The sequence below is a fragment of the Anabrus simplex genome, chromosome 1 (genome assembly GCF_040414725.1).
Source record: "Anabrus simplex isolate iqAnaSimp1 chromosome 1, ASM4041472v1, whole genome shotgun sequence".
Lineage (NCBI taxonomy): Eukaryota > Metazoa > Arthropoda > Insecta > Orthoptera > Tettigoniidae > Anabrus > Anabrus simplex.
The window spans coordinates 511520648-511545900 of NC_090265.1; the positions used below are offsets into that span (position 1 = coordinate 511520648).

General features: G+C 39.2%; 1 protein-coding gene across 2 annotated transcripts in view; it reads left to right on the top strand.

Moving 5' to 3' along the window:
* LOC136857044 (uncharacterized) overlaps window positions 1-25253 on the top strand; it is a 572347-nt gene that overhangs the window by 16325 nt on the left and 530769 nt on the right. For both annotated transcript variants that reach the window (XM_067135398.2, XM_067135399.2), the window contains exons 2-3: window positions 10158-10255; window positions 10337-10501. In XM_067135398.2, the coding sequence (XP_066991499.2) occupies window positions 10158-10255; window positions 10337-10501 (263 nt within the window). The remainder of the gene's footprint in view (window positions 1-10157; window positions 10256-10336; window positions 10502-25253) is intronic.

Sequence of the window (25253 nt, forward strand, 5' to 3'; positions counted from 1 at the left end):
TACGGCAGATATATCACTCCATTTTGCGTGTTTTGAAAGCGACCTGGTGTTATTTCAGCATCGCTGGAGTGGAACATCTTTCCCGCTAACGTGTAGCCATCATGGTGTCTTGAAGTATACATTCATCTCTTGTTGACGAAGAAATTGAATGTTTCCACATAAATAATGATTCTGGATAGCTATGTTTTGATAATTAAGATTGAGAACATGTACAGGACGATACTGAACTAAAGAAAGTGCGAGACAAAGTAGTAATGATGAATCTCATGCGGAATTGTCATTGCCTCCTCAGATAAAGTCTTTTTTCCCCAAATGTTAATGACTTTGATTATAGCCTTTCTTGTATCAACAATTTTATATCATATTTCAGTAATAGTATCACCGAGCGGAGTAGCCGTGCATGTTAACATGCTACCGCTATGGAGCCAAGCTCAGCATTCGGCAGGCGAATTGGTTCGAACCCCACTGTCAGCTGTCCTGAGATTTTTTTCTTTCTTTCTGTGGCTTTCCTTTTGCATTCTCAAGCAAATGCCAGGACAGTTCCCATTCATAAGCCACAGCTGATTCCTTCCCCAGTTTCATTCACCATCATTCATTTCATATTTTCTCAACTGTGGTTTGCATCAGGAGGGGCATCCGGCCTTAAAAAATATGCTGTAAAATATAATCTCACTTCATCCCCGACCCCGCATTGGTCAGCGGGGGTAAGGGGACAATATGCATTCCATTAACCCATTCGCCTCACATTTAAATACCGTAGGAGTTCACTAAGAAATCACATTTAAATACCGCTCTACGGCCGTTGTCATCACACTATTATTTAGAAAATCATACAAAACCAAGCAGTAAATAGTCCTTTCTGAAAATTTGCATGGATGATAATGAAGTATTAAACTTACCAATGCCACTATTTTAGTTCGTCTGCTGGGTGTGGTACACCTCAAAACATTATTCTAAGTGAAGAGCTACCCCACACTTTTTGCACTGCCAGCAACTTTTGCTTCTTTTACTCCGGCTGTAGCACACAACACACCATCTTGTGACTTCTGATTTCTTCTCTGTAGGGGAATATGCATGAGAAAGTGGGCCCATGATTTAGCTTGTAATCTGGTTGGAGTGGTGCTCGCTGAAGGTCGACCTCGAACCGAGTACTCCGGTAACTGAACAGTCTCTAGTAGCTGCTGTGCAATGCTAGTTCGGAAGTCCGTGTAGCTCGTCTTTCTGAAAATGCACATATCTGGGAGGTAAAAGAATATTTTCCTATACCCTTTCACTGTCGTCGCATGGTGAGAAACAGCTGTAACCTGATCCTGAAGGTCAACACCACCCATCCCCTTCTGGTATTCAAGGCCACACTTGGACTTTATCACTTCTTCCCTCGGGGTTTGTCCTCTCTTTCGTCTGAGTTTGGCTGTCCCTGTCATGTCAGCTGATTTGTGTTTAGTGGTGAGAAAGCAAACATCCTTGTTATCTTTCCACTTCACACACAACATACTGTTGGCAGCCCACGTCTCATACTCTCCATGTTTTAGTTTCGTCTTACTGATATCGCGAGGCATGTCTTTTCGGTTCTGTCTAACAGTTCCAATTATCGCGAGGCATGTCTTTTCGGTTCTGTCTAACAGTTCCAATTACATTCATCTGCTTGTCATGTAGCCTTTTGAATAAATCTGGGGAAGAATACCAGTTATCTAAATCAATGTATGTTCACGCCCTAACAATGGTTCACACATGTTGAGAACAACGTTTGTACTTACTGGCAGACTTGGATCCGTTACATCATCACCTACATAAATTTTGAAAGACAGACAGTAGCCAGAACTTGATTCACAAATTTTTGTAAATTTTTATTCCAAACCTAGAACGTTTGGACCTATTAAACTGGACATATGAAAGGCGGCCTCTGAATTTCATTACACGTTCATCTAGAGCAATGTCTTGTGAAGGTAAATATAATTCTGAATATTTGGGGCAGAAATGTTGTATTATAGGCCTAATCTTTCTTAGTTTGTCACTACTATCGACTTGTTCGTCAACAAAATGTAAAAATCGTGAAATTATAATAAATCTTCCCCTGCTCATGGTTTCACGAAAAATAGGAGTGTTTATACATCTGTTTTTACTCCAGTATAACTGTATTCTTGACTTTCGCACTTGTGACATTAGTATAACTAATGCAAAATATGCCCTAATTTTGTCGGGTGTAGTCTCAAACCATTTGTCATCGTCTTTCAACTTTTTTCTGGCAGGATTGCTCAACTGTTTTGCTGCATATGAATTTGTCTCTACAGATATTTTGTCAAACAAAGGGTCCATGTATTCACAAAAAACTGAGAGTTCAGATAGTGGCTACGTATCAGACTTTTTCAATAAGTTTTCACTAACCCCACTGTATTCACTAAACTTATGTACAACAGGTTTATTGTCACTATTTGTCCAGTTCCAGTCAGTCAAGTTAGTCTGTGCCGAGGTACGAGCTTGTTTCGAAAGACTCGGCACACCGTCGTTATTTGCATCACTTTCGGTGTCATCAGAACTATTATACGCATCGCTAGTACTCGAACTAAGGACTTCAGGGTCTATTTCATCGTCACAAACATCACTGCCTTCAATATCACTCTCTAAAACACTATCTATTAGCTTCCGTATTCCTTCTTCTTCAACACCAGCACATCTGCTGGACGCCATGATGGCAACTGACAAGAGAGAATTTATATGGAAAAAGATGCTCTTATCTCATGTTCCGGAAGTGTGTGAGAACCCGGTGAAAGGGAAAAAACCGGAACTTCAGCTCAGAATGCATACAAGTGGTGTCTGTGGGTTAGTGACTGAACTACATTGATTGATGTACAGCTGTGCATCGCCGCGAGCGGAGCTCGTCATTTGATTCATATGCCACGAATAACTGTGACGAGCTAGGGTCGTCAGATGATGCGATTGGGTTAATGTTATCAGTAAAAATGTATCTATGAAAGTGCTTCTTTCTTTTTTAAAAAAAATCCCGGCCCAGAGGGTTCGCCTGATCATCGAAACTCGGCAGTGGAAAGGTTAAAGAGCATACTTTACCTTGATTCAGAAGCTTGAACTTAGGATTTGATTGAAAGAATATATGAAGAGATAGAAGATTTAATACAATATGTAAAAGGGTCACTGACCACAAATTGTTGGTCATGAAATGCCACCTGAAGTTGAGAAATTGAAGAAAAGAAGGAATGCAAGGAGGTGGGATCTAGACAAGTTGAAAGAATAGAGTGTGAGGGACTGTTTCAAGGAGTATGTTGCACAAGGACTAAATGAAAAGGCTGAAGGAAACACAATAGAGGAAGAATGGACAGTCATGAAGAAATGATAGGAAGAAAGGAAAGATCACATAAGAATCAGTGGCTAACTCAGAGGATATATTAGATCTCAGAGGATATATTAGACCTGATTGGTGAACAACAAAAGTACAGGAATGCAAAAAATGAAGAAGGCAAAAAGGAATACAGGCGATTAAAGAATGAAGTGGATAGAAAGTGTAGGATGGCTAAGGAAGAATGGCTGAAGGAGAAGTGCAAGGATGTTGGATTGTTTGGTCCTAGGAAAGGTAGATGCTGCATACAGGAAAATCATGGAAACCTTTGGAGAAAGGGAAACTAGGTGTATGAATATTAGCTCAGATGGAAAACCACTTCTAACGAAAGAAGACAAGGCAGGAAGATGGCAGGGACATATCCAACAGTTGTATCAGGGTAAAGACGTAGGTGATATGGTTCTGAAACAAGAAAAGGCTTTTGATGCTGATGAAATGGTGGACTCAGTTTTGAGGTTGGAATTTGACAGCTTTTTAGAGACCTAAATAGAAACAAGGCACCTGGAGAAACTATTATGGCAAGGTTTATTCCCTGTAATGTGTAAGATGTATTAGAAGTGCCATCCGATTTTCGGCAGAGTGTTGTTATACCTATTCCCAAGAAAGCCGGTGCTGACAAGTGTGAAAACTACCCCACTATTAGTTTAGTATCTCACGCCTGTAAAATTTTAACACACATTATTTACAGGAGAATGGAAACAAAGTTGAAAGTGAGTTGGCAGATGATCAATTTGGCTTCAGAAGAAATGTAGGAACACGTGAAGCAATCCTGACTTTGATCTTACAGGATTGAGTTAAGAAGGACAAGCCCTCATACATGGCGTTCATAGATCTTGAAAAGGCATTCGATAATGTTGATTGAGATTCTGAAGGTGATTGGGATCAGATACCGAGAGCGAAGAATTATCTACTATCTGTATAAAAGTCAGTCTGCAGTGATAAGAATTGAGGGCTTTGAAAAACAAGCAGCAATCCAGAAAGGAGTGAGGCAAGGCTGGAGTTTGTCCACCCTACTTTTCAGTGTTTATTTAGAACATGCGATAATGGAAATCAAAGCAAATTTGGGAAGGGAATCACAATCCAAGGACAGGAAATCAAAACCCCGAGATTTGCTGATGATATTGTTATTTTATCTGAGATTGCAGAGGATCTGGAGAAATTGCTGAATTGTATGAACAGTCTTGGGTAAGGAGTAAAAGATGAAAATAAATGAGTCCAAAACCAAAGTAATGGAGTGCAGTCGAATGAAGTCAAGTGATGCAGGAATAATATTAAATTAGGAAATTAAGTCTTAAATGAAGTAGGTGAATATTTTTACTTGGGTAGTAAAATAACTAACGATGGCAGAAGTAAGGAGGTCATAAAATGCAGACTAGCACAAGCAAAGAAGGCTGTTCTTAAGAAAAGAAATTTGCTCACTTCGAACATTGTTATTGGGAATTGAAAATACATTTTTGAAGACTTTAGTGTAGAGCATGGCATTGTATGGAAGTGAAACATGGCAATAACTAGCTCAGAATGAAAGAGAATAGAAGCTTTTGAAATGTGGTGTTACAGAAGAATGCTGATGGTGAGATAGATAGAATAATGAATGAAGAAATACTGAATCGAGTTGGTGAGAGGAGGTCGCTTTGGCTAAATTTGACGAGAAGAGATAGAATGATAGGACAGATCTTTAGACACCTCAGACTTGTTCGGTTGGTTTATGAAGGAAGTGTATACGGTAAGCACGGTAGGGTAGACCAAGGTATGAGTATGACAAGCAGATTAGAGATGTAGGATGCAGCACTTACTTAGAAATGAAAAGTTAGCACAGGAAAGGGTGGCATGGAGAGCTTCATCAAACCATTCTATGGACTGATGACTCCAACAACAACAAGGATTTGATGTAGGTTTAAAGCTTCTCTGGTCACGTTGCAACATCGGAACGGTCGCCCGTCAGTGTGGAGATCAACACCGACCCAACCTGATCAATACAAGCACAGGGCTGGAGGAAAGAGGACATCCAGGCTGTACTTGTTTTCTCCATGAAGAAATGTAACAGATTTTTCATATCTTCACTCCATTTCCTGAAGCATGACAAATTAGAACATCTTTCTTCACAATTCTTAAGTATTTCTTTTAGCCAACCACTATTGTATTAAATACGGTTGGACCCACACAACTACTGTAAATTCATCCAAGATCGTATCTGTACATTTTTAACACAGATTTCCATTGTATTTGTTGAGTGTATTTTAATATTGAAGCTATGCATGTTTTAAACACAGACTTCCATTTTATTTGTTGATTGTGTTTTATCTCATATTTTTTATGTTTTTGTTATGTCTTTCTTTGTTATTTTAGCAGATGATGATCACTAGGCTAGGTCAAAACATGTCCTAGGAATTTTTTTAAACAGACCCTTTGTCAAATGGCAAACTTGTATTGAACAGGTAGACTTTATACAATTAAATTCTTTTAGAATTTCATCTTAGATATTTAAAGTTATTCCAGAACCGGAATGAAGTTCATTACTTGTTTCCTTAAGTTACAGTCTCAGCATTTGCCTAGTATGAAAATGGGAAACCATAGAGAACCATCTTCAGGGCTGCCAAAGGTGGAATTCGATCTCCCCTTTCCCCAGATCTTCCAAATGCAAGCTCGCAGCTACATGACCCTAACCATACAGCCAACTTGCTCAGCAGTAAGATCTTTAATAATTTTTAGAAATCTAACATTCTTGTCTCTTCCGTCCAATATTGTCATATCTTCTCACACATCCTAATATGGATACTTTTATTCCTACTGAAGATTTATGTTATAGGAATTTTCTGCTGCTGATGTAACATTATTGACTGCAGGTTTGCCCTTTTTAAATCACTAAAACACAGCAGAATAGATACTTCAAGTATCCAGTTATACAGGGCATTTGTGTGTGATATTAAGTGAATTGTTGTATTGTTAACCCCCTCGTATGTATTTGTGTGATAGGGATGTTCAACACATTTTATAATGTATTATTTTTACTTCCAACTAACTACTTTTACGGTTTTTGGAGACACCGAGGTGCCGGAATTTTGTCCCGCAGGAGTTCTTTTACGTGCCAGTAAATCTACTAACACGAGGCTGATGTATTTGAGCACCTCCAAATACCACAAGACTGAGCCAGGATCGAACCTGCCAAGTTGGGGTCAAAAGGCCAGTGCTTCAACTGTCTGAGCCACTCAGCCCGGCTCAACACATTTAAAACTTAATGACACACACATCATTACAAACAAATTAATACACACTGTCTTTTGAGTTTTCCAATTTACGGAACCTTCTGAAACAAAACTAGGATACAGTACTGGTTTATTTGAACAGGTTTCACAAAAGTAAATGGTTTTATGTGCGTTCTCTTTACTTCCCTATTACTATACACTGCACAGTCCTATACTGGTGTAGAATTGTTGACCTTAAAGGATTTTAAGAGTGGTTGTATTGAAAGGATGATGAAACAGTTGGAACAAAATTCATTTATTGCCTGCCTCTGTTGACATCAGTCTCCTGACCTGAAAAGAACCATATTTCTTTTTACAACTATGACCCATGGCAAATGTTTGTAAATGTAAATAAAGGTACTAAACTGGATTCTTTATTCTGAGGTGTAGCTCTTTTTGGACACACATCCAATTAAGTGAACTGCTTGTACCATTCTAACCACATATCTGCCCTGCTTCTTAAAGGAATCGAACCTAAATAGGCTTCCAAGGACAGCAACTGATCTTTTCAGGCTAATTATAGTTCCCATTCTGAATTAATAAAATGCTCAAGCTTATAAGGACTACCGTATTATTAGTTATATAGTGCATTTGGCTAAAGAAGCTACAAAATTACTGTATTCTGAGCATTGAGTATATTCATTATCGACTGTTTTACTTTAAGGCATTAAGTCTGCAAGCCTCTGTGAATTTACTGAACACCTCCACAATCCTCTATTTGAAATTCTTCTGTTAGCACTTTAAGTCGCCTTCTTCGCATTATATCATTAATATTTCCTATTTCACAAAATTTGTTAACTTATCCATGAACCATCCCATGACTTGGAACTAGGAACACTTGGGAATCTCTTGAAGTCTTGTAACTGCAGAGCGGATTCTATATGCATATGTGAATAATCGTAAATAAAAACTCATTGTGGAATAGAATAATTAGGATTATTATTTTTTCCATTTATTTTCATTTTACTTTGCACCTAGTTGTTACTTTCACTGAAGCACAAAACAGACTGTGTTGCAAGACAAAACCAGAACTGGTAGTGTCGGCAGGCTCCTCTTCCTCCCATGCAGCTACCGGCTTAGTTGCTGCACTATAGCTCGTGCAGTATGGCAGTCGCAGAGCGACAATTACAGCAAGCTATTAGGGGGGTGGAGCAGAGGACCTTAGAACACGGCTTTCGGTTTTCTGCCGCAAAGACCTCTGTTGTCCATTTTGTCGTCAACATACTCTTCACCCACATCCTGAGCTTTGTATAGGAAATGTCGTTCTTCCAGTTGTTGACACTTACCGATTTCTTGGGCTCCTTTTTGACTGTAAATTATCGTGGGAGCCACACGTGCGGGAGCTAAAAGTGCAAGCACCAAGAGGCTTAATCTCTTGAAGTTTCTTAGCAGCACTACTTGGGGAGCTGACCGCGCGGTGCTTCTATGATTTTACAGGGCACACATTTTATCCAGGTTAGACTACGGCAGTACAGCATATGGCTCAGCAAGACAGTGTTCTTGTGAAGCTGAACAGTATCCACCACGGCGGGGTTAGGTTGGCGACGGGAACTTTTTGTACAAGCCCAATCGCCAGCCTGCTCTCTGAGTCTGGTGTGCCGCCTTTACACCTGAGGCGAAAGCAACTCCTACTTTTGTATGCTGCAAATTTGCGACAGATGCCACTTCATCCAAGCTATCCTTGTGTTTTGAACAATCGCAACTGTTTGCTGTACGCTGCTTGTCCTTGAGCAACACGGCCGGTTGGAATACTCTTGGATAGCAGTTACAGATTGTTTGACGTACCTTCGGTTCCTTGCCTTGTCAGACAACCAAGTGGGGAACCTCTGTGGGTCGTACGACGACCTGAAATAATCCTGGATCTGCACACTGTCCCGAAAGAAAACACGGACCCTTCGATTTATTGGAGGCTCTTCCTGTCTGTTGTTGGCCGTTATCCAGGTTCAGTCGTCGTCTACACGGATGGTTCAAGGACAGATATGAAGGTGGGCTGTGCGTTCGTTGTCGACAATGATAGGTTTCTTTTTGCTCTCTCGGAAACCTGTAGTGTGTACACAGCAGAGCGTCGACACTTTCTTGTGTGTACTGACTCCTTGAGTTCCCTCCAGTCTATTGATACCTGTTTCCCTCGGCACCCTCTGGTACAGCGGATCCAGGACCTGCTGGCCGGGTGTTAGGATGCCGGCACCAGAATCACGTTTCTGTGGCTCCCAAGCCACATGGGCATAGAGGGAAACGAGTTAGCAGATCAGGCTGCCAAGGAGGCAGTTACACTACCCCTGTTGCCTTTCAAGGTTCCAGCAAGTGATATTCGCTCTCAGCTGAGACATCTGGTTATGTTCCATTGGGAGATGGAGTGGCAGGCCATTCCACTTCCCAATAAGCTGAGAGCGATAAAAGGAACAACGAAGGTATGGAAGACTTTCCTTCAGGCTTCGCGGAGGGAAGCCATGGTATTATGTCGTCTTCGGATCGGCCATGGTATCGTGACTCACTCCCATCTTTTGAAAGGAGAACCCCCTCTGGTGTGTACCTGCGGCGATCATCTTACCGTGGTACACATCGTTACGGAGTGTATGGACCTGGTCGATCTTCGCCTTAGTCTTAACCTCCTGGGTACCATATCCCTTATCTTGTGAGATGACGAGCAGTCAGCAGACCTCGTCGTCCGCTTTATGAGGGATAGTGGTCTGTTTTATCGTATATAATGATGTCCTTTGTGCTCGTCTTTGTGTCAATTGCGCTTTTATCCTATTGACTTCATTTTAGTTTGTGTTGCGCCTTTTAATGTGTTATTTTAACGTTTAATTTAATGTATATTTATATGTACTAGCAGGCAATGCCTTGTTCCTTTGTCTCCTGTATTTTCTCTTTTTATTAAAAATAAGGCATTGCGAATTAGATCCACTGATTGTTTTAATCTCTCACCCATTTTTCATCACAATTTTTTTAACTCTGGTCAGTGGATACGTTTTAAAATTTTAACTGTCATATATCATGTCTATCTCGTTCCAATAGGGGCCGATGACCTTCGATGTTAGGTCCCTTAAAACAACAAGCATCATCATCAGATTCCTAGGCAAGTATCATAATGCCTCTTATCAGTAGTGATTTTTTTTTTAAACTTTCCTTTTCCTGGGCATTAGTTCCTTCATGAAGCTGTTGGATCTGTCACAGTCAGTGGTGTGCCATCTATCCTTAGTGATGTTTGACAAACTTCTTGGAAGTTTCTTTTTGTGGCAAACAAAGGCTATACAGAAAGGGTATTGCTCTGTTGTACTGAGAGCATTGGGTTTCTTGTTTCCAACTTGTTACTTGGAAAACTAAATATTCCATCTATTCATTTTTGCATTTTGTTTTGTTGTATTAAACGATAAGGAATTTTTGTGTGCTGTTTTATATTGACCACCTTGAAAATTATTATCTCCTTGTACTGGTGTGCGGAACGTTTCCAGATCTCAGTTTTGTTGCTGTTCTTGTCTTCACATCTCAGCTATTCTTTGTTGAGTTGCATTGATGTTTAACAATCTACTAGTATGATCAGAGTTTTTGAAATGTTTCAGGGTGATACCGGTCAGAGTGAAGTGCTGTCGGTCATTCCTGTAACTGCTGTTCAGCGAGAGGAAAAGCCTTGTAATTGTGAAGCATGCAAGGATAGAAGGTACGTTGTATGGAGAAGTGTAGAGTATGCTTTATTGCTAGAAACCTGCTGTCTGATCGCTACTCTCTTGTCTACTTGCAGGGAATTAGCTGCTGAGCAGATGGAGGAAATGCGTAGGTTACAGTCCTACTGGATGGAATTACGTCAGCACATCCGTATGGTGTACAGGATGGCAATGGAAGGGCGCACCCCTGATAGCAGCAGCTCTGAAGGGAATGAAGCAGATATGAAGCTCTTAGTTCATAAGTAAGTAGTCTTTATACACCAGTCATATTTTGTGTTGTATAAAAATGTTAATGATAAACTTGGCCTTTTGTGATTGTCCTGCGTTATTACATTAGTCTATTTCGTATGCTGAGAAATTCCAGTTCTGCTGCTTTTTTCCCCCTTCTTTCCAAGTCCTCCGTATTCTTTTTTTTCTCTCCCTTCCTGTATCTATCTCTTTCTTGATTAAAATTTTTTTGCATCTAGACTAAACATCTCTCTTGGGAATATTTCCCCAAACAAGTGTTCAGGCAACAAACTACTTGCAGTATTTCATGAGCTTATTAGAAAATGGTTTTCCTTAGATGAACTGCCCAATCCATATAAGCATCTTCACAGCTTGTGATGTGTGGTTTCTTGCACTGAAAGCCAAGGGCCTGTTAGACTACTTTCATTTTGGACGAGGATGATTTTCAGTTTTTGTTGAAGTAATCCAGGTTGCAGTTTATGAAATATGTGATGTAATTGTATCAAACTGGACTCTTGTAGAGTGTGCATCTATATCACATTTGATGCACTCAGGTGTTTTCCCGATTTTCACAGTGCAAGAACTTCTTCACTAAGCACACAATTCTGATTTCTAATTGAAAGTGTTCACCAGATTTGTTACATAATCGTTCCTTATATCAGTTATCTTATTGAGTCTTTCGCTGGTGGAACTTAAGAATATGGCCATATTTGATAAAAGTTGTATGGTTTCAATCCTGGAGGAATGTGTGTCTTTTACAGGATAATGAACCTCCTCTTCTTCTTTATCTGTGTACCCTCCAGAGTCTGTTTTCCCCTCGGATTCAGTGGGGGATCCCACCTCTACCGCCTCAAGTGCAGTGTCCTGGAGCTTCAGACTGGGTCGCGGGATACTACTGGGGAGGATGACCAGTACCTCGCCCAGGTGGCCTCGCCTGCTATGCTGAACAGGGGCCTTGCAGGGGGATGGGAAGATTGGAATGGATAGACAAGGAAGCGGGAAGGAAGTGACTGTGGCCATAAGTTAGGTACCATCCTGGCATTGGCCTGGAGAAGTGGCAAACTACGGAAAACCACTTCCAGGATGGCTGAGGTGGGAATCGAACCCACCTCTATTCAGTTGACCTCCTGAGGTTGAATGAACCCCATTCCAGCACTCGTACCACTTTTAAAAATTTTTGTGGCAGAGCCGCGAATTGAACCCAGGCCTCCGGGGGTGGCAGCTTATCACACTAACCACTACGTAGGTGGTTTGAAAAGTTCTCGGAATGTACTAGAATTATGTATCTTACCTCGGTATAACTGCTTTTATTTTTCAACATAGTCTCCCTGTAGACTAATGCTTTTGGTCCAGCGATGTTCCAATGCCTTGATCCCATCTCGAAAATGAGATTCCTCTAGGCCTGCAAAATACCTCTCCAATTCGGCTGTCAGTTCTTCCCTTTTAGAAAATCTCCATCCACCGAGGAAAATTTTCAGCTTAGGGAATAGATGAAAGTCTGATGGTGCCAAATCAGGTGAATAAGGTGGATATGGCAACAATTCGTACCCCATTTCATGAAGTTTTGCCATGGCAATAACACTTGTTTGCGGCGGAGCGTTGTCCTGATGAAAGATGACATTTTTCGTTGCCAAACCAGGCCTTGTTTCGCGTATCTTTTCCTGTAGTTGGTCTAGGAGGTTTGCATAGTATTGCCCCGTAATTGTTTCACCAGTAGGAAGATGATCTATCAGCAGAATGCCTTTTGCATCCCAGTAAACTGAGGCCATGACCTTTCCGACCAAACGCACTGCCTTTGCTTTCTTTGGTGCTGGTGAATCAGCATGTTTCCACTGCTTTGACTGCTGTTTTGTCTGTGGGGTATAGTAGTGGACCCAAGTTTCATCTGTAGTCACAAACCGGCACAAAAAATCTTGTTGGTTGCACTGAAACCAGGCCAGACTTTGTTCGGACATTTCCAATCTGGTGCGTTTATTGTCCAATGTCAAGAGACGTGGCACCCATCTTGCGGATAATTTTTGCATACCCAATTCTTCGGTTAAAATATAATATACCCCTTCAGAAGACCTCCCTACAGCTTCAGCAATCCCCCGCACTTTCAGTCGACGATCCTCCATGACCATTTTATGCGCTTTTGTGATAAATTCTGGGGTCGTAACACTTTTTGGCCTTCACTACGCGGATCATCATCCAAGCTCTCCCGACCAAATTTAAACTCGCTGGTCCACTTGGCAACAGTTGAAAATGAAGGAGCAGAGTCCCCCAGTGTGTTCTGAAAGTCGTCATGAATTTCCTTTGCTTTCATACCTTTCTTTACAAAGTATTTAATCACTGCTCGAATCTGTTTTCCCATTGTCACAAATCACTATGTGGGAACAACAACAAAGAGTCGTCACTATCACACTCCTGCAGCTAGAGCACTGACGCGCCACGTGTTCACTCACAAGGGATGTGTGATTATTGCGCGGGAACATTGTTGCTCTAGCACTGACATCTAGCGGTGATTCCGAGAACTTTTCAAACCGTCCTCGCACACCACAGAGGCGGAACCTCCTCCTGTGAGCAATTTTATATGGGAAATTTTGATGTCATGTCTATTCTACAAAGAGATGTCATGAATGGGAATGTATTGTACTATTACAATTTTTTTGGGGGGGGGGACTGCCGTGGTAATTGCACAAATTTGTTATAATAATCATTATTGGGAATTCAGTGAGTAAAATAGAGATGTCGGTCCTTGTTACTAACTTTTGAGAGGGTATCAGAGGGTATAGTGGCACTCTAGTTACGTTGGAAGAGGAAAGAAAAAATTAGTACTAAATTTTCACTTCTCATAAGGGATACTTGTATGAAAAGAAATGATACACTCAGGAACTGCAGATTGTTAATTCTGTAAGTGCCATAGTTGCTGTGAGCGATCCTTTAAAAAATTCCAGAACTTTGCAACGCCACTCTGAGTGACTTGTTGATTTTTGAATCGTAGCGGTCTGAAAATAGTGTTGTCTTGCTCTTGTAACCATTGATAAGAGATAAAGCTACCGTGCGCTGGAGACTTCCTTTTGTTTTCAGTACATATACTAGGTGTGTGCCTAAGTTTTTGCTGGTTTTTGTGATAAAGAAAACACAATTTTCAAGACAAATTCATTTTTGTTTATTCATCGGCTTCTGCACACTTGACCCATTTTTCAGGTAAGTTTTGAATACTATGTCAGAATAATTGCTTGTCTTGTGAGGCAAACCATTCGTCGAGCCATTTTCCAACTTCCTCGAAATTGCTGAAGTGCTGCTCTGCAAGCACTTGCACCATTGATGCGAGGAGGTGTTAGCCATATGACTCCAGGTCAGAGCAGTATGGCAGAACCAGGAGGATATCCCATCCAAGTGATTTCAAGGTGTCTTTCACTGGATTTGCTGTGCGAGACGGTGAATTGTCGTGTAACGAAATCACTTTGCCATGTCTTCTGACTCATTCTGGTCGTCTTTTGATCAGTACGTGATTTAAACGAATCATTTCTGGGCAATAGCGTTGTGCATTAACGGTTTCACCGGGCTTCAAGAGTTCATAATACACAATACCGCTCTGGTCCCTCCAGACACAAAGCATGATCTTCTTGCTGACGTGATTTGGCGTTGGTGTTGGACCGACTTCGACAGTTGACAGCCACGATTTTCCCCGCTTCGTTTTTTCAAAATAAATCCATTTTTTGTTACTTGTCACAATTCGGTACAGAAATGATTTTCTTTTGTGGCGTTGAGGCATCATTTCACAAGTGACTTTCCGATTTTCCATTTGCTGTTCATTCAAATCGTGTGGGGCCCATTTGTCAAGTTTATTGATCTTTCCTGTTGCTTGTAAATGTCTGCTGATTGTTTCTTGTGTCACATTTAATGCTTGTGCCACTTGCAATTGCTTGTCTTCACACTTTTGGTCTACCAGAGCGTGCACTGTCTTTCACATTTAAGTCACCTCGTTTCAATTGTCAAAACCGTGTGTCACATGTTCTAATCGATGGAGTGTGCTCACCATATGTCTCTACCAGCAAACGATTTCTTCTTCGTAAGTGCTGTAACTACAAGATGCTTGCCAAGCAGTTTAAGAAATCGTACGGGATTAAAAAATGAAGAGATTGATTCCAAAGACAAGTGAGATAAAGTTATCAATCCCTCATTACAGTAAAGATGGAGCTGATGTTCAGATTTGATGACCCCCAAAGTGATTCGTAACCCTTCTGAAGAGAGACATTAAGCTGAACCAGGTACATGAACCTTCCGTAATAAAAAAAAATAAGACCATTACCTAATGCTAAGAAAAGAACTGGATGTCGAGAACCTGCTGAAAACAAGATTTGGAGACAACTGGAAAGAGTTCAGTGGTTTGCAGCCGTATGTTTCAGCACTAAACATCGGTTCAACATCAAATAATGGTAGGTCTATCCATGATGACTGTGACTGCTCGAGGAAGGAGGATTACTTGCAAGATTGTAAAACACCCAAAACACTGTCAACAATGTGTTAATTTACTGTACTTGATACGCTATATCTAACAAGAAAGTCAATAAAAATACCCTGAAATCAAATCCAACATTTCAAATCGTATTATGTGAAACAATTGTGATATAAAAGCGTATTTTGTTCAGTGAATTTGTTCAAAAAATATTAAGTGAAATTTTACAATTAGAATGGCACCTTCATGTATTGGGAAATGATATCAGTAATTACTGATTCCAGAACACACGGTAACCTCAATACCTAGATGTTGCCATGTAGAATTTTCACTGGTCTTATTTGTTTAGGAAGTAAAACGTTTTTTAGATTCCTGTAAAATTATGATCAGTGCACTTAATATGATTTGAAGCGATACATCTCAAATAGCTGATTCCTGGCATTTCTTCCACTTACTTGTGCCAGGCTCCTCACTTTCATCTATTCTGCCGACCTCCCTCGGTCAACTCTTGTTATTTTCTGACCCCGACGGTAATAGAACATTCGAGGCCTAGGGAGTCTTTCATTTTCACGCCCTTCGTGGCCCTTGCCTTTCTTCGTCCGTTACTTCATTTTTCGAAGTGACGCTCTCCTTCTTTTTCCTTCTTTTTTCTCTTTGTCTACCCCCTGTGGGTGTTGGACACAGACGAAGAATACATCTACGGTATCCCCTGCCTGCTGTAATAGGAGACTAAAAGGGGCAACCAACGATTGATTGATTCAGAACCATGAAACTACTTGTGATTAGTACCATCACGCAGGGAACACCATAGGTCGCCTTTACTTGCCAGTAGTACCACTCTGTTAGGTACTCCATAGTTTTGTGATTCGTAGTAGTCCAGCGGGGTTCACTGATGTTTTCCAGTACCTGTGATTATAGTACCACTAAATGCGGAACAACACGGGCTTTCGTCCCGTGATTAGTACCATTATGTGAGACACACCATGGGTCCGGGCGTTGCCTCTGGTTAGTAACACAATATGAGCGACACTGTGGGTCTTCGTTGCCTATGTTTAGTACCCACTCCGTGAGGAACACCACGGGAATACCAGCGCCCATGATTAGTGCACCTAGGCGGGGAACACTATGGGTTTGCGTTGCCTATGAGTGGCGACATTATGCAAGAAGTACCAGAGGTCTGCGTTACCTGTACGACATACAATACTTGTGAGTAGTACCCTAATGTTTGGAACACCGTGAGTTTACACTACCTTTGATTAGTACCGCAACTTGAGAAACACTACGGTTCTGCTTTACTAGCGATAAGTGCCATTATGAGGGACCGTTGACATGGATATTGAACCCCTTTAGACAAGCATCATCGATTCAGGATTGTGCTTTAGAAGCAGTCCCTTGGTCAGAAATATTGTTTTTGGAATTGTGAGGCATTGCGGGTCAGATTCAATGATTGAATTAAATTCATATTCATCAATTAAATCATCATCACGTTTTGAATTCTAGTCAGTGGATTAATTTTGTACTTTTAAATTGCATTTCGTCTCATTTTATATCATAGGGGCCGATGACCTCGATGTTAGGCCCCTTTAAACAACAAGCATCATCGTCATTAAAATGCATTACAAGCAAAGTGGCCGGTTTTGATGCGGAAACAAAAGAAAATACAGTAAATTTGTTTGAATATGAGAATTCTTTCATGGGAACAACGGAGAAGTAAAAAACTCCATGGTGCCGGTATCTGGTGTTTACTGTTGAACAGTAGTTTTGTCATTCAATTGCTTTTGATTAGCCATGAGAACAGAAAAAGGAAAAGTTGTACCCTAGATGAAAAAGTAAAATTTATATGAGAAGTGGATGCTAATCCACACAAAACAAAAACTAAAATTGCTTCAGGCTTACTGATTGCTTATACATTGCTATATACAGTCATCAGTAGAAGAAACGCTATTTAGGATGAGTTCTTAAAACTGGGTTCAAATTCAGCAAAGCTTTGCCGTCAGCAAGAAGGAAGGTACGTAAATTTGGAGAAAGCACTTTTCACATAGTTCCAGCAAAAGCGGGCTGCACCTCTTCCAATTTGTGGCGACATGCTGAAGGCAGAGGTGATAGATTTAGCTAAAATTATGAGTGTCATTGCTGGTTTCAAGGCTTCATGAGGATGGTTGCAAGGATTTAAAGATCGTCGTGGAATCACAGGGGGAACAATTTGTGGTGACTCAAAAGCTATGGACGACGTCGTGATGTAACACTGGAAAGAAGAGGTTCTGCCGAGTATCGTACGCGATTATCAGCCTCCAAACATCTACATTGTGATGAGACTGGCCTATTCTACAATCTCCTTCCTAATAAACATTAGCTGGAGAAGGTGACTCGTGCCATGGAGGGAAGAAAAGGAAAATTCATGTAACAGTTCTTCTTGCCACCATTGCAGATGGATCTGGCAAACTTCCTCTACTTGTGATAGGAAAATCCAAGAATCCGAGGTGTTTTAAGGGTGCCAAAACAAAACCTACGGAATATGAATCCAACAGAAATTCTTGGATGACTATGCTTCTAATGGAACAGTGGTTGAAAAAAGTGGACATTAAAATGAAAAAGAAACGGAAGAAGATCCTTCTTATGGATCGATGTGCAGCACATCCAACTCAAATTGTTCTGGAGAATGTTCGAGTTGTTTTCCTCCTTAACTGTACCAATGTTCTACAACTGCTTGATTTGGTAATCATTGCAAATTTCAAAGTGCATTATAGAAAAATGCTGGTTCAACATTTGATAACACTGAGTGATACAGGAAATGAACCTCTGTCCATTAATTTGCTACAAGCCATGGACTTTATTTCAGCTGCCTGGAAGCAGGTGTCATCCTCCACAATCAGCAACTGTTTCTGCAAAGCTGGTGTCTTACTAGAAGAGGCTGCCTCTAATGATGATTGTGGGGACGAAGTTTTGTCTGGCAATGAGCTAATGCTACCGGAGGGTGTAGAATTCTTTACTTTTGCGCATTTTGATGATAATCTGGCTGTATGTGGAGAACTACCGGATGAAGAGATTATTGCTGATGTATGTCAACAACGCGGTGGTGATGGACCAGCTACAAGCGATAGTGACAGTGATGGAGTAACGACTTGAATCTTGAAACACCTCAAGTGAGTAAAGTGTTTAATGCAATCGATGTGTGTAGGCGTTATATCAGTACGAAAAGTTGTAGTGAAAATGCTTTGAATTCATTACTAAGTTTGCAAAAGGAGGTTTATACTCTTAATGCAAGAAAAGTTAAACAAGCCAAACTATCTGATTTCTTTAAGGCTGGACCAAGTTCAAAATAATATTTTCTGTCTTAATGTATTTTTTGTTTGCAAGGATTTACACATGTAGGTCTATTCCAGTGGTTTTTCAGTAAATATGTGATGTATTGTGTAAGTTTGATTTTAAGTAATTCTGAGTTACAAGTAGTGTTTTCTCTTCTGTTTGATATATGTATAAGTCAGATTCAGCTGTACAATTATAATCTTACAAACACTCCTAAACCACTGTCAAAGGGTAGGAAGGGTCCACCTATTCAATACCATTAGAATGTATATTGTCTTATAAAACTGGGACTAGTTTCGACCCCATATATATTCTACAATCTCCTTCCTAATAAAACATTACAGTAGAACCTCGATAATTCGAAATTGGTTAATTCAAAATCCCGCCTAATTCGAAGAAGTCTCGTTCCCGGAAACATGAGATACAGTTTTGCATGTTATTTAAATTGTTTAATTCGAAATATGGATAATTCATAATTCGAAGTACAATGTCGGCCCCATTACCGAAATTTAGACTTTTAATTCAAAACTGCCTTTACATTTTAAAACAGTAGTATGTTACAGAGTAATTTCAACTCGAAATTTATCCGCATCATAATAGAACGCGTGTTCCGGAACGTGGAGTGGTACCGTAGCTTTCCGCATTTACACTCACTTCGGTGGATCTACAGTGTGCTTCATGATTACTAAGTTGAATGAAATCGGAATTCTTTTGTATTCAAACTTTTAAGGAACGCCGTAATATCACGCAACGGGCAGTGTGCGGAAAAACAGAATCCGCGAACACTGGCGATGCCGACAGTTGACGAAAAAAACGTGGCTCATATAATAAATTCTTAGGCACCGAACAATATTGTCATTGCCGATGAAACTGCATTACTTTATTTTAATGCGAGCCCAAACGATCATATGGTTTTAAAGGAGAAAGTTCCAGCCGGAGAATCGTACAAGTGTGAGGGATGGGAGTCATTGTAGTGCGTTGCAATGCACATGGAAGCGAGAAACTTTACCCCCTCGTCATAGGAAAGATCGATAAGCCACAATGTCATGGGCGTCGGGCACTTTCCATGCCAGTATAAAGCATCTAAAAATGCAAACAGTACAGAAATCCAAAAAATAATGCATTTGCATAGGGGAACCAGCATAATTTATACTAGTCTTTGAATTGTGTGATATTTTTCTTTCGTTGCGTGAGGTTATATTTGTAAGTTATTTACCCAAGTGAATTATTTGAACATTGTAAATGCACCTTGTTGGATACATGTTGGAAATAGTTTTTTCCCATGGCATTTCAAAGGTTTAAACCGTGAATCGAGGTGATTGCATGTATTAATGAGTCTTAGAATACTTTGTGACGCGGCAAGTGTTTATATTTCTGAAGTACAAGAGAAGTGCCATGGTGGGAAATCGTACAAGGATAGTCATAGGAAAGTTCGATTTTAAGGACATCGGGCACTTTCTATGTAAATACAAGGCATCTAAAATGCTTACAGTATAGTAATTTAATGAATAAAGTACTTGCACATGGGAGCCAGCATAGATTTCTCGTCTTTGAATCGTGCTTTTTTTTTTTTTTTTTTCCTTTCTTTCTTTCGTTGCGTGAGGTTATGTTTGCCAGTGAGATATCCAAGTGCATTATTTGAATACTGTAATTGCACCTTCTTGGATGCATTTTGGAAATAGTTCTTTTTTCATGGCATTTGAAAAGTGAATCAAGGTTAACTGCATGCAGTAACGGGCCTTAGAATATTTTGTAACGCAGCGAGGGTTGGTACTTCTGAATTGCGAATTGGCAGTTAATTCAAAATCACGTAATTCAAAGTCCGATTTTTGAGTCCCAACGACTTCGAATTAACGAGGTTTTACTGTACCTGGAAAAGGTGACTCATGCCATGGAGGGAAGAAAAGTAAAATTCATGTAACAGTAATCAGCCACGCTCTGATTGGAAGACATCAGCACACATATAACCAATAATAATATTAACGCAATTTACAGATTTTAAAACATTGATGAGGTCCGAACAACATATCCAAACTTGAAACTAAATGACACATTAAAACTGCTGTTGTTGATGCCGAACTATTTCATCGTTCCTATAGCAGTTAATGTTCTTGAGTTGATCTGGAAGTTGGTATCCTTATCTGTGTTGACGAGCAACTTGATTGATAAATTATGTTTGTTCATTAGTAATATGGGTAATGACTTGTGTAGCTTTAAGGGGAACATTCGTAATTTGAATAGATATTCCTTTTTATCACACGTAGTGATCTATTGTTTAATTTGCCTTGAAGTGAATGTCCGTATGTTCCTCGTAAGCGATTTTCTTACACAGTAATGCACAGTCTAAAACCAGTGAAAGACGCCTTCAAATCACTTGGATGGGACATTCTTCTGCACCCGCCATACTGCCCTGACCTGGTGGTATCTATCACCTCTTTGCATCAATGGGGCACGTGCTCGCAGAGCAGCACTTCAGCAATTTCGAGGAAGTTGGAAAATGACTCGACGAATGGTTTGCCACAAAAGACAAGCAGTTTTGCTGGCATGGTATTCATAACACCTGAAAGATGGGCGAATTGTGCAGCAGCCAATGACTAATATTTTGAATAAACAAAAAATGAATTTGCCTTGAAAATGACGTGTTTTCTTTACCACAAAACCCAGCAAAAACTTATGCATACACCTTGTACTTCAGATATCCAATTATGTGTCCCTTACAAGTTACTATATACATAAAATGTCATGCTTGCTGCATAAACAGACTGTTCTGAAGAATAAAAGTGTGAAAGGAAATGCTAGAAGGTTTGAACTTACCTCAAGGTCAAAAGACGAATACCTTGGACCAGTTTATAATAGAACTACCGTATATCTGTGTTGAAGATAATCTTACAAAGTTCAGTTATTCAAATATTTTGGATGTAGAATTTGTAGCAATGGATGTCTGCTTGAAGAGGTATGAGAAGGCTTCATGGCCAAAATAGAGAGATCTTACCATAATGTTATATGATTAAGAGATTCCTGCAGGTCTTAAATCCAAAGTATACTGCACACTAGTGAGTCCTGTATCCTTGTTTGGGAGTGGATATTGACGAGTAAGACTGTAGAAAAATTATTCTTTGTAAAGGAGTTAAGAATGTTGAGGTAATGGTTAACTCATGTTCTTGTCCTGAGGTGGTGCAGTTTTTTTTTCAGTCACACATCCAATGGAGGTGAGCAGAATGTACCATTTTAACCATATAGCAGGTCTGCCATTCTTAAATATCTGGCAATACTGGGAGTTGAACCCGGATCTCCGAGGACGGTAGCTAATAAAGCTGACCGCACACTATTGAGGCGGACAGAATGTTGACGTGACCCCTTGGAGCTAATGGAGTATTCAAATTCATTATGGAAGAGTTAGGTAAATGGTAGAGGTAACACTCATAACTGATTAGTAACTGACTAGATAATAAAAAGGTTGTTTTGACATGGTGTGAGGATTAAAATCCGAGCAATTTAAATCATGATTATCAAATGTTTCCCCTTCCCTGAAGGACTCTTCAGTATTCTTTAATATTCTGTGCAATAATCAGATTGAACTAACGTGGATGTAAATCGAGGTTAAATGCAAGTAGATGTTACGTTGGAAACGAAGACACTAGTTTGAGAGGCCTATTACAGCATGTCATCATCCAACTCTGGTAAAAATATTATGCATGGTAATAACCAGGGCTAGGATTTTGATGACTTGTCATCTTTTAAGTGGTTCACAACAGACATTGTTAACTTGTACATACATCTTGATCATAGTTCCCACATTGTAGAAAAGCTAATTTATTAGGTCATATTTTTGTCATTTTTTTGCCATTTTTTATTTTTGGGTCATTTTCTAGAATTTGGTCATTGATGGAATTTATTAGACTTTTTTAATGCTTTTTGAGTCATTTTCTTTCATGTTTGAAGATTTTGAAGCATTTGTGTATGTGGTATTGGATATTATCCCAATTTTAAGGGAGGATGAATACGGAGACTTCGGAATGTTCACGCCTTGTCAGTCTGGGGACTACAGAAACTTTGTTCACCTCTTACTTCTTGGAAATGTCCACATTCCAGGAGAGACACCTTCCAATTGGAGAAGTCTTTCTTGTGAACAGTCGAGATTTTCTTTTGAAGAAGTTTTCTGCGAGATGTGAAGAATTTCACGTTGTTTTCTTCACATGGCAAAAGCCCTAAGCTTATTATGTCTATAACATATAAATTGATTGTAAAATTTCATTTACAATTTTGGCATTTTTAAAAAGTTTTTGGCTCATTACTGGATTTTTGCACTCATTTTATAGGTCATTTTTAAACAATTTTAGGTCATCAAAATCCTGGCCCTCGTAATAAGTTTGAAAGTACTGCACCATCCTGAGGGGTAGTTTCATCCATGCACCATATTGGGCGACCATTTTTAATATGAGCGCTAACTTGGGTAACAATTGCTCCGGCTATTTTCCCCTCGATCTCCCATCACTCTATTAGATCATTTAATGGATGAATGCATAATAAATTTGATACTAAGTGTCGTTGGCTAAGTTCGCTTTAAATATTCATCATATACGCAGTTATCGCCTCATAGAATTCTAGCGTTATCGTAACTTAGAATTCTCCTATCAGAATATATGATATGGTAATCCTTACTTTGCCTCGTGACACCTCTCAGGGATAATTAAATTGCTTTTTTTTGAACCATACTATTTTACCGTGAGGTCAACTGAGGCACCACATTTCCGCTTCAATAAATTATTATCGATACCATTCATCATCCTAAATCATTATTATGTTTTCCAAGTCCAGTCATCCGAATATAAGTGAAGAAAATAAATAAAATATTTTCCTAATGGATTAATTCAAGATTACCTAAATCCAAATAATATTAGCCTATCTCCTAAAATAATAACCTCTAAATTAGAAAATCCATATTTTATTTCTTGATTCCGGAATCACAAAAGAAAATCTACTAATAATTATCATCATCAATTATCTTCTTCTTTAATAAAGAAATCTTTAGGTTGAAAATAAAGCTAAGTCCCTAATCGTAATTAAATTTTTTAAAATAAAATTATATAGTTTAAGTCCATCAGTTCTTGTTTCTTCTATACAAAATCAACTGATAATTAAAAAAAATAATTTAAAAAAAATGCTTATTTTCACCATTATCACTTCAACATTCCATTACAATTCACTCATTTCGGCGTCTTAACGTCAGTAATCACAACTAAGTTCCAAATATTTTGGCCCACAAATGGCTATTTCAAATATATTTTGTTCTTAAAATGAAAAATATTGGTCTCCTCGACCGTATCATTTGATTTAAATATTCAAATAACACCTTAAATAAATGTAGGTATCGTTCAAAGTCTAATTATAATTGTATTTCTAATAGAAATTGTACCAAACATGCTTTAGGGTTTAGCAATAATTAATCAGGTATCACTGATTCCGAAGGAATGCATTTGGTTACCTCTTATATTTAATTGCGGTAAAGATTTTAAATTATGGGATTATTCTATGAATCAAATTCATTCTTGACAACAAACTTCCAATAATATTTAGTACAACGTTGGTATAAATTAACTATGAAGACGACAAGTTTCCCTTCATTTATTTCCTACTTGGATATTTCTTCCGAAGACAGTGTATGGTAACCCAAATATACGAAATATGCGATGTTTTTCATTGTACGCGTGTACCATTAACCCTATATACCACTCATAACCATTTTATTATTCTGCCGCAAATGGTAATCATCACCATCGGCCCATACTACGTCGTATTCACCGCCAAAACTACCCATAAATATATCTATCTTTCCGTCGACTAACATTAATTACCATAATGTCTCATAATTCAATCACATAAACATATCACGACGAATAATTATTCACAATTGCACATTAACATGCCACTCAAATCATAAATTCTCTATGTAAACATTTATCATCACAAACATGACGGCAAATCATTCCAACATCACATTATTTTACTACAATGGTGCTCTTTTGGGTTAAAATTCATATATTATACGCGTAAACACGCTAGCCTAAAAATGAAATGCATATATAAATCAAATAAGTTAATATGTACTCACATTTCATTGCGTCGTATTGGCAAACACATTTAGGTTACTCGTAAATCAACTATCTTCTTCAAGAATATATAATTAAGGTTACGTCACTTTAAATACGATGTTTTTGTCCCATAATGGTTAGAAATTACATTCCAAATCTCTCCTGGTTTAGTTTTAAGCATTCCTATATTATGACATAGATTGTAAAATCTGGAAGAAGTACCTATTCCCCTATTAATAATAATAATTCAACATGGACAATCTCGTTTCGAAGATGGTAACGTCTGTGATTTAATCACGAAGAACTAGGTAAAACAACGTACCACTACTAATTTACTGCATATCAATTTCAAGAAAATAAAATAACTCTTTGGAACCTATCTTGTGATGACCGACGTTAGATGGTCGGCTGTGGCCTTGATGTTGTCATCCAGGGATTGCGTCGTACGGCTCCATCCTCTGCTACGTCACCATCAGGTTGTGATTTTGGGACTCGAGATAGCAGAACAGCTGGGCGGTTTCCGTCAGACAGCCGGCTCCATCTTCGGTTTAGCCTCTCATCATGTTGTTGCAGTCAATCATAACAGAAAGAAACATTTCCAAATCGTGAATTAATTTCATATTCATATTCTCAGGAATAAATATCAGGTCTGTCTCTAATATCAGGTTTTTAGGACAATACTTCAATATTAATCTTTGGTAGCAATTTAACAGTTAAATTATTTCAAGTTATCTCCGTAAATATTTTCTTCTGTTCGGCTAATCAACCTATACTTCTTAATATTCAACTTGGTTGCTCGCACGGACTTGCATATCCACTCCGACTACTGTTCGGGTATTTCCTAACTCTCTCTTCACGATATTCCTTAGTGTATGTTTGTTTTCCAAATATTCTCTCACTTCGCAAGTTCTCTAGTCGGTAACT